Consider the following 11,179-nt stretch of genomic DNA (forward strand, 5'->3'; position numbering starts at 1 on the left):
GTGGTGGCTAGAAGTTGCCATGTAGGGCAACACTCAGGCAAAGAGTGAGTGGTGAAAGCTCCTCTTATACACGTGGTGACGACCCAAATGAATCACAGGTGTGTAGCTCACACACCTGCAGGGAATCAGTCAATGGAGAGTTCCTCCAGGACGCCCTCTGGTGGACGCCTGGAGGAGAACAAAAACACAGGGCCAAAAATCACCATTCCCTGACAACATCTACATATCTACGCTATCACTGAATTTGTTATCATCTCTAAATTTTAGAATTTCAAGTATTCCTTTCAAAAGTCTTCCATATGTGCTGTAGTCTGCAACTTTATGATTAGCTGTATGCCTATGTATCAGAAAAAATATTAAACCTTGTGCATTATAGCTGCTAACTCAATTTTCTGCAACTTTTCAGGATCAGGATTCCCATGGTGGGGGTTTTGTTAGTGGTGAGTCATTTGTTGGCATGATGTCCGATGGTAAAACATAACCTTTACATCTGCTGTAAGTGCAACAGGCTCCAATCTAAATCTGAGTAGGACACCAATCAATGAGTTAGTTAAATCAGGACCTTAAAGAAGTTCGGAAATGAGTGACCTACCCTGACATGCAGCACCAACAAACAAAATGGCGGCGCGCATGGACGCAGCGGCTTGGAGCTCCCGACTTTCACTTTATTGTATATAATGCTTTGTGTATATAGTACTTTGTTTAAATTATTTTTATTTCTAGTATTCTTATTTTTATAGTATTCTTATTTTTATTCTTATTTGCACTGCTGCTATTGTCGTGTTCTTCCACACAAGTTTCGTTGTACTTCTGCACAATGACAATAAAGTCTCTTTATCTTTATCTTTATCTTTATCATAGTTAAACACCACTCGTAGGGTTTTCTTCTTGGGGTGGTAGACTTCATGATGTGAGATATACCAAGCTCTACCATCAGCTTCATTCAACTCAACCTGTGGGACAATCTCAGCATATCCATTCGCAACATCATTGAGACGGGCTGTGTATTCTTTGTGGAATGACTCATTTCTCTTAAACTTTCTTTGTAGGCTCAGGAGACGTTGCATGGCTATGTGGTGATTGTTTGAAATTTGCACATCATCCTTCCTGAAGGGCAAGTTAAGAATGTAGTGTCCATCTAGCAGTGAGACTAAATCATTTGCAATTTGGAAGAACCTGTTATCCTCATGTGACAACTCACGCTTTTCCTCTGATGCCTTTGTGGTGTCTGGTATTCCACATCATGGGCTTTGAAGTGGTCCCCAGGTAAAAGGTTACACCTGGTTTGGTATTTATTGGTCTTGAAGATTAAAGATTGGAGTGACCAGGTCAAAGGTTTCGTATTCATGGGCCTTGAAGATTAAAGATTAGAGTGACCAGGGGCCTGTATTACAAAGCAAGAGCAACATACCTAGGATATCTTTCAGAGATTGACCTTGACTAACCCTAACAACTGCACTCAGGATAACCAATCCTACCACAGTGGTTGTCAACCCAGGTTTGTCTGAGCTGAGTATGAGCACGTGTACATAAAATGGGTGGTGTTATCGGCATCTGACCAAGACAAGTCTGACTGCAGAGTGGCTCACTTTACCGCAGAGGAGCAGAATATAATCTATTAAAAAAAATATTAAGAATAATATAAAAACATCATAGGAGCAAAAAGCAACAACCTTGCAGCGGCCAAAGCCAGGAAGGAATGCTGGCAGAAAAATGCTGACTGTGTGAATGCATAAGTTCATTAGTTTATAATAAAATATGATCACTGCTCCATCATGAAGGCACGTATCAGACAATAAGCACATCTGAGGATTCCTTTTAATAAATGTGTTGCCTAATGTATATACTTGTGGCATTTTTGACTTTTTTTGTACTTTCAGCTGCAACCCTGGCGGTGCAAAAAGGATGTGGGAACAAATTAAGAACAAACATAAAAACATAATTCAAAGCGGAGTCGCTTATTAACGTATCCTACAAATACAAGCTTTAAGGCTAAAATCAGTTTACTGTTGTGGGGTGGAAATAAAATCTGAAATAGCTTTGACATTGTCTGTAGCCGACAGGAAAATATATGAATGAAGGAAGACAGCAGCTCATAGAGATCCTCGTGGATACGCTAAGGGGTTTTGCAGGTCCCGAAAAACCCTCACACTCCTCAGTGATCCCTCATAATTCACGCTCCGATGTGTAGAGGGTCTTCTATAAATGGTGATACCACTATGTTGAGAACTGCTTCGTTTTCTACTTCTTCTGAAGTTTTACGGAAGAGAACTGATTTTCAGTGGGAGGTATTTTTATACCCAGTAATCTCAATCTTGAACATAACCTGCTGCAGAGTAGGTTAGACGTTCAGCATAAGTTACCATGGTGATGTACCCCAGTAAGAAGTGAACCACCGTCGTAGGACTGATAACCCAGGATTTAACCTGAAGTTAACTCGCTAACTCGCTTCGTAGTACAGGCCCCAGGTCAAAGGTTTGGTATTTATGGGCCTTGAGGACTGGAGTGACCAGGTTAAAGGTTGCTGAAGGAGAGCCATCACACTCTTTAGAAAATGGGACTCCCATTAGGCTGTTCTGTTTTCATTTTTCGAGAATCTGCCTAGTCTCAAAGGGGGGAAATATGTGGTATCTGGTATTCCACATCATGGGCTCTGAAGTGGTCCCCAGGTAAAAGGTTACACCTGGTTTGGTATTTATGGGCCTTGAAGATTAAAGTCTGAAGTGACCAGGTGAAAGGGTTGGTATTTATGGGCCTTGAAGACTGGAGTGACCAGGTTAAAAGTTGCTGAAAGAGACTTTTAACCTGGACTCCCTTAGGCTGTTCTTAGTTTTACATAAACAACTACCCTATATAAGCCAGTGGTTAAGGTTGGTCTGGAGGGTGATTCTTTTTGGCTTTCTTCAGCATCTTCACATCTTCGCTACTCAAGAAATAATAAAAATTCAGGCCTGCAACACTGTGGACAGCTTTGGTACACTGACTCCTGCTCTGTGTCAACAAGCAAGGTGAGCTTTTTTCACATACTTGGGTGCTGGTTCAGTCATTGGGGCTTTTCTGTCTACTGCAGACCACACTGTAAAGAATTGACTGTGTGTGTGGTTGCCATGATGTGCTGATGTGGAGTGTTTCTCTGTTCTAAATTGGGTTTTGAGGCTGAAAATGGGCACCTTCCTGGGGGGCGAACACTAGGAACAGTTTTATTAGCTTTACCTTCAGTGTGCAGGTCTTCTGCAGATGGCTGATGCTCTTCAGTGTGTAGTTTCGGTATCGGATTGAGCTCTGCAGCATCCTGTTCGTCTATTGCAGACGTGAGAACAGCAAGTTTTGAAGACGAGACCTCCAACTAAATTTTCAGTTCCAAGACTTCACGTTTGTGCTTTAATGATTGCATTTCTTTGTCTAGCGCTTCCTCCTTTTCCTCCAGGTCATGTTTCTTCTTCAGTGATGCCATGTTGACCATGAGGGCTGCTTGTTCTGCTTGTGTTACAATGACTGTAGTATATCTAAACATCTTTTACTGTTTCTACCTGGGTTGTAGCAGAATGCCTTAAGTGAACTCATTTGTTGTCTGATAGTGTCACCAACACTAATGTATTTGCTTTGTGTGGTGTGTGATTGTCTCTGTATTAGATGGTGGCGTTGCTTCTACTGGTTGTGCTGACAGCATGTTCTGCAATTCCTCAAGGTAATAAAAACCCAAAGCATACCACAATAGTTATTGTTTTTGGGTCATTCCTTTCTTCTATTTCATATATAACACAAAAGGGCTCAACAAAAGTAATGATGCTTCAATCGTTATGAACTTTGACAACACTGAGTGACGGTCATCAGCTTGTCTTCTACTATATATATATATAAATTCATTGTGAAAACGTGTCTGCATGGATGGAACTCAAATTCAACATATTTTATTTCAGTATGTTTGTTTGCTGAAGTTGTCCTTTTAAACTTGTATTATTTTTTTGTTTCTCTCTCTCTTTTTTTTTTTTAAAGATCTGTCAAATAAAATGTTCACCTTCCCACAAGAAACCAACTCAAGTCATGTGAAGCTGACTACATCGAGACAAAATCTGGGGGCTGTAACCGTCTGTCTCAGGTAGTGATGCATAATCAAAATGAATTAAATAAAAACCTCCTGTATCCAAAATGACCATTATAATGCATGATGATGTGTTTGCATCACCTACAGGTTCTTCACAGACCTCAAAAGAGATTACTCACTCTTCTCTTTGGCGACACCCTCTGCTTCCAATGACTTCCTGATATACAAGACGGCTGTAGGCGATGAGTTTAATGTATGGGCCAGAAACGCATTTGCAACTGTTGTTGGGCAGGATTACAAACTGAACACGTGGCACTCTGTTTGTTCCACATGGGACGCTACATCTGGACTGATGCAACTTTGGTTAGATGGAAAACCCTCGAGTCGCAAATTCGTCAGCTCTGGATCCAACATCAACGGACCCATTATCATTGTTTTAGGACAGGTACAGTTGTGGACCACCACACTTACAGGAATGGTCCAAGATTTTGTGAAATACACTAATTTCCACTGAGAATTAGATGACATTAATACTAGCAGCCTGTTAGCTTAGCTTCACATCTAAAGCTCCCTTTATTGGGTTAAGCCCCAAATTATTCACATGCCAGACTGATTCTTAGCTGGTAACAGCAACTTCCTTCAGTCTCTACTGGTGTCCTGCTGTTCACCATGAAATCATCCAGTGCAGAACTTCTAGGAAAATGGCATATTTTTGTTGTTCTGTTTTGTTTTTTGGTTGAATTTTTTTGTATATTGCTTTGTATATGCTACACTATAACTGAATTGGTTATCATCTCTAAATGTTCTAATGCCATAGTATTCCTTTAAAAAGTCTTCCAAATGTGCTGTAGTCTGCAACTTTAGAATGAGCTCTATGCTTATATATAAGAAAAAGATAACGATTTGTACATTATAGCTACTAACTCAATTTTCTGCAACTTTCCAGGAGCAGGATTCCGATGGTGGGGGTTTTGACATTAAGCAGTCTTTTGTTGGCATGATGTCCAATGTCCACATGTGGGACTACACACTTCTCCCCTGTGAGATCAAGAACTATGCGGAACAACTAAGCTTCACTCCAGGCAACGTGCTGAACTGGGAGGAGCTGGACTTCCAGATTATAGGAAGAGTGCTGATAGAAGATGATCTAAACGTCTGTTGGTAAACTTTTGATGCCAGACTTCATCCAGTCTTACAAAGTTAGAATCACAACTTCATGTCCAATATAAAGAGTTGACCCAAAAGTTTTGTCAAATTCATCGAAGCTGTCAAAGTGTTCTTAGTTTTGTTTTGTTGTTTTTGTTACTTTTCTCATCAGATGTAACCATGAAATTTTATACTTCACTAATGAGCGTCTTTCTGAACTTGTTGTCATGTATTGTGTGCATTAATCATACAGGGATTGGGATACTCTGTTATATTACTCATCTGAAACAATCATTATCACTCTAAACCTTTGTGCTAAGAGTAAAAGTTGAAACCAGATAAGGATGGAAGAAGAAGGCGCTGATGCTGAATGTAATGTTGCCAAAGAGATCTCTTTTATACCATACATTAAAACTGATTCGTTCTTACCGTAGTGCTTTCTGTATATTTCTGTATATATACACTCACTTTGTTTCTGAACTGATTAAATAAATATATTTACTGCAGCAGCTTAACTTATTTCTGGAAAAAAAAGATGTGTTTATAAAATCACTTAAATATCAAATAAGTCAAAGCTGTATCATTTTACAGTAATTGGATTATTTCTAAGTTGAACAATAGGGTGTTTGTTCTCATGTGAAGCTAAAAATTAACGGTTTGGATTTACTGTGTATGCTTTGTAGTTGTGTTGCAATCGTTTGTTTGGGGGCACCACCTCAGTTTAGTGAGGAATTATTTTAAATGTAATCCCAAAGAGACTTTATGTGAAATCATGTTTATCAGTCTGTTATCTGAAAGCTGTCAGCTCTGATTAAATTGACCTCAGTTCCCAAACAAAGAAAGACACAAAACTGTGAATTAGTCCAAATAAGAAAGGTTTATTAACTATTCTAATATTATAATACACGTGAACGATACACAATAAAATCGGACTTTGTGTAGCGGAGGTGTTATAGGATTACCCAGTCATATAATGAGAATTATGATGAGACCGGAATGGTTAATAAATGATCTAACGGTAGTGAATAATCATTTGGTTTGTGATCGATACGCTTGTGAGCTGATAAATAGTTACAACACCAACCCGATCAGGAGCAGATAGAACATCTGGCTTACTGCTTTTGTGCAGCGCTGATGGAACAGCGTCTCCGTTGGCTGGAACAGTTTGATGAATCAGCACTTACTCCAAAACGGGTCTGGGCTTTCTCCTTCCGAAGCATCGTGAAGTTGTCTGGCAACGAGTTCTGCCGTGGAGCTCTCAGGATGTTGCAGGCTATCAGCGGACTCCCAACGTTGGCACACAGGTGGTGGTTCTGTCAGTAAGCAGTCAGCATCTGGTGCGCGGTGTGCGCGCTCCTCAGAGTTGATAAAAATGATTTTACTATTAACGGTGGCTCTCCTTGTGCTTTCGACCACGTTTGGTATTAGCCGAAAACAGGAAAAAGAAGTTTGGAAACTAAGAGCGAAGGCGCGGTATAATTGATCTGTTACAAAATCTAATTTCTGTTGATTCTTGTCCGTTTGCTTTGACAGAATCAAGCGTGTAAATCAGACTTTCAATGGAGGTGAGCACGATCTTCATAAAACGAAGTCAGAACTAAAACTACGAACTACAAAAATTAGAATACATAAAGAGAAAGAAAGACGCAGACAAAGAAACGGAGCTAGAGAGAACACATGAGTGGGGGAAGTAGGAGCGGCCAGTGAGAGAACAAAGGTAGTTTCCTACTTTGATTCTCCGCAGTCTGAGAGGGCGTGCATGAAGGCGTGGAGAGGATTTTGCCGCGACTCTTGGTAACTTAACCCTCCTCTCTTTGCTGGGACGAAGACAAAAGGCTTCATTTCTTAACTTAACCCTTTCAACACTAAGTAACTTTGGCTTGAATTACTAGGAATATCAAATCGGGGGGGGGATTCTTGAATAGGTGATACAAGGACTTCTGATTGAGTTTAATGCAGTTATGAACACACCAACAGTTATTTAGCCTGTGTACATATAAATGCAAAAGAGGAGACCTCACTACAGATTCTCTCAGTGGTATGCAGCCAAGCTTTTACGACCCTCCTTATCAGCTTTCCTCTTCCTCCTGCGTGCGGGAATCCCCATTGGTAAGAGTGGGGGAGAGTCTCCATAGAAAGAAGAAACAGGACTGTTCACACCTCAGTGACAGTCACTGTGCCTTTGAAGTTGTTGTTTCATGCCATTGCAGGGGGCATGAGCGTCCATGCTGTAAGAAAATGCATGCAGCACCATTTTTCCAGTGGAGTAGAAAAAAGAGAAGTTGACCACCACAGGCTCCTGCTGTAATTCTCTTTTGTGACATTAATGGAGGTTCTTCCTGGGTTTCCCTGTTCTGCCTAGTGTCCAAAGGTTTTTATGATGGGAGTAGATCCAGAATTTAAAGAAAACAATGCTTGTTACCTGGTGTGTCTCCTTGCTTGGCAGTCCATAGAAAGTCAAGCGGTGTCCGCTACAACTGTATGAAGAATAGAGGCCCCACAGAAGGAAGTCAATGCAACAAAAGTCAGAGTCACAAAAGTCACATCTTTCAATACTGAGATTCTTAATGTTGCTTCATATTTTCACCTTTATTTGTTGGGCTGTGTTGACCTTTCTATAAAAAGTACTTAAAAAGATATAGAGATGATGTTTTGGATTCAAGTTGGGCAAATACTTGCCCAGGTCATAGTTTCACTTTGTCCTTCTGTGGAAACTCTTGTGTGACTCTGTGCTTTGGATGGTTCTCATACCGGAATATTCCTCTTCTTCCAGCTTCTGCAGCTGGGAGTCATCTTTGTCAGACAGTATTTTGGTTTATCCACAGACATTCATCTATAAATATCATCTCCTGACACCTTTTGCACTCACGCCGCCCCATATCATGATGCTGCCACCTCCGTGCTTCACTGTCAGGACGATGCATCCACTGTGGTGGTCCTGGTCAGGCTCACACCAAACATCTGGACTCTATCTGAGCCCAACAAAATGATCTTCCTCTGACCAAAGAATGTTCTCCCAATAATGATCAAGCTTCTCTGCATGTTCTTTAGCTAAATTTCATCTTGTAGTTTGTTTTTTTTCAGTGGTCAATAATCGTGCCGCATTCTGTGAACGTGCACCGGAACGTTTTGATTGCACCTCATATGTTAGCAATCGCCAGTTGTGTCATTAACATTTTGCCCAGTTACTTTTTTACTTATTTATACAGTAAATCTGTTTTGACCAGATCATGGCCTGTTGTTTTTTAGACACTGACATTTTGTAGTCACACATCTACTTTGATTACTGACAAAGAGATGAGGTTTTTTTTTCATCTCTCTTCTCTGGTCTTTGATAACAGATCACACTCACTCCCACATGGACTTCCGATTGTTTGTGCAAGTTGTTTTTTGCTAGCAGAGGTGACCAGTCTTTGAATTAGTAAAACTAGTAGTAGTGGATCCACTGTTCATGACAAGAAGGACTGGTAAACAAATCCATGTCTGTGTGCTTTTTGTTTTGTTTTGTCAGTTATGTTCGCCATTCATCTTTAAATTTAAGACAGAAAACCTATAATCCTAAATGCTTTTTGAAGACAGCTACTTGACCAACTTGCAGTCACGTGTTTAGCAAGAAGTGGGTCATTCAGAGAAAGTAAGCAAGTCCAAGGGGCAAAAGCAAAAACAAACCACTTCTTTGATAACAAGTCACTCTCACGTGGACGTTCGATTGTAAATGCAAGTCAATCTTTGCTCTCAGGTGCCGCCAGTCTCTCGCTACTAGTCTCTCATGTATCCACCCTTCATAATGAGAAGAACCACAGGTGGGGTCTCTGGTGTATGTGGTGCATGTTTACTGGCACATACATTCCCTCAGTTAACAGCTCATGAAAGCTCCAAAACTCTGGAGCTTTTTGGAAAGGTGAATCTCATGAGAAATCACTGAGTCACAGAAAACCTTTCTGAACATCTCCAGTTATTACATCGCTATCTCTGAAGGACTTGTAACGTTTGCCAGGCGATGCTGCAGGCTACTTGCAACCCTGCAGGGAGTTTCTCAATAAATTAGTCTGCACAATATCAGTTAAGAAGCAACCCTACTACCCATAAATAGCTTTCTTTTGATAACTCTTTATGGAATACATTTTATTTAATCTGAATGATGACACTGACATTACATCTATTTCTCAAAGGGGGAAAAAAAAAGAATATATTTATTTAAATTAACCATTTAAATTAAGTGAAAATTACCTGTACAATAACTCATAGTAATCAATTAAAACTGTTAATTGTATCGAACTGGATCCAACTGGGGCTGCAGGGTGGCGCAGTTGGTAGCACTGTTGCCTCGCAGCAAGAAGGTTGCTGGTTCGCGTCCCGGTGGGGGCACCGAAGTCTTTCTGTGTGGAGTTTGCATGTTCTCCCTGTGCAGCGTGGGTTCTCTCCGGGTTCTCCAGCTTCCTCCCACAAGGTCCAAAAACATGTTGAGGTTAATTGGTGATTCTAAATTGTCTGTAGGTGTGAATGTGAGTGTGCTTGGTTGTCTGTCTCTAAGTGTGGCCCTGTGATAGACTGGTGACCTGTCCAGGGTGTCCCCTGCCTTCACCCTGAGTCAGCTGGGATAGACTCCAGCCCCCCACGACCCTAGTGAGGATTTAAGCGGTTTATAGATAATGGATGGATCCAACTGGAGGATCAACATACTGACTAACTGGGGATGGTTAAAAGCAGACTAAAATTTCAAGCAAAGAATTGTCAGATTTTTAACTTTCTGATTGTCCGTCAACTAATTCTGGGTGACATTCAATTCTGTCGGGAAATTAACAACATCTAGGCTGACAATTGTAATATTTCATCAAAATTACATTATTGTACAGTCTCATTTAAAAATAGACCATATGCACAAAGCAGATTATGTAAAAAACTAAAAATCCTATAGTAATCAGTGCAGCTAAGAAGCCATGACTAACTAAACAGTGACTAACGGTCATGTGAGAACAATTTTGACACTTTTCAGCTGAACTGCAGGCAGTGTTACCCAGAGCAAAGACGAAACACAAGTACGGAAACAAATTACGGAGGCTGAGCACAAAACAAAACATCCTGGTTCAATCAAATAAACGCAGCATTGCTCAAAAGCATTATACAGACAAGCATGTAAAGCGCTGTCTGTTGTTGGTAGATACATTCAGCATGGTGAGACATCTTTCTAGAGTTGATGTGCAGAGTGGAGTACAAAAAAAAAAAAAAGACAACGTTTGAAGAGGCTGTAAAACTGTTAAAGTTAAATATCTACAGTATGTAAATCCCAGGTTATTTTTTAACATATTAATTCTAGGTTTTTTCACATTTTTGTAAAAATGAATAATCAGTGAAATTCAACTTTTGTTTTTCTCTTTTTTATGATCTATGACAAAACTGTTATTCTGCAATGAATGCATTTCTGAGTTCTCTCTACTTCTAGCCATGGCTGTGCTGTTTACATAGAGGTGCCGGACTTTGTATTCTATTAATAAAATGAGGCCACAGTGAAGAAAACTGTCCAGGAACTTCCTGGTACTGAGATAGATAATTCCCATAGCATTGTTCAGCTGCATTTCACTGGAATCTAAAATATTTGCAATTACATGGAATCACGTGGAAAGAAAAGACACATTGAGCTGATAAGGACCAGCCTTTTATATGACCAGCCACAGTATAAAAGTCACAAGCCTCCACTGTTCCAACACAACACCCCGACACACTTTTCAAGGTAAGAAACTAACAACAACAACAACAACAACAACAACAACAATAATAATAATAATAATAACAATAATAATAACAATAATAATTAGACTGTACACTGCAAAGTAGAGGAAATTAAAGTGACTGTAGTATATCCAAACATCTTTCACCTTTTCTACTTGTGTTGTAGCAGAATGCCTGAAGTGAACTCATTTGTTGTCTGATTCTATCACCAACACTAATGTAGTTGCTTTGTGTGGTGTGTGATTGTCACTGTATCAG

The 11,179-nt window shown here is 40.1% G+C and overlaps 1 protein-coding gene across 1 annotated transcript; it reads left to right on the plus strand.

Annotated features, from left to right (window-relative positions):
* The first annotated feature begins 3,633 nt into the window (after positions 1–3,633).
* LOC103375648 (C-reactive protein-like) lies at positions 3,634–5,210 on the plus strand. The gene is made up of 4 exons (XM_008305968.1): positions 3,634–3,688; positions 3,997–4,099; positions 4,193–4,490; positions 4,992–5,210. The coding sequence occupies exons 1-4, from the start codon at positions 3,634–3,636 to the stop codon at positions 5,208–5,210; spliced, it is 675 nt and encodes a 224-aa protein (XP_008304190.1).
* Positions 5,211–11,179: the final 5,969 nt, after the last annotated feature.

The sequence above is a fragment of the Stegastes partitus genome, unplaced genomic scaffold (assembly GCF_000690725.1).
Source record: "Stegastes partitus isolate 25-593 unplaced genomic scaffold, Stegastes_partitus-1.0.2 Scaffold2737, whole genome shotgun sequence".
In the NCBI taxonomy this organism is placed as follows: domain Eukaryota; kingdom Metazoa; phylum Chordata; class Actinopteri; family Pomacentridae; genus Stegastes; species Stegastes partitus.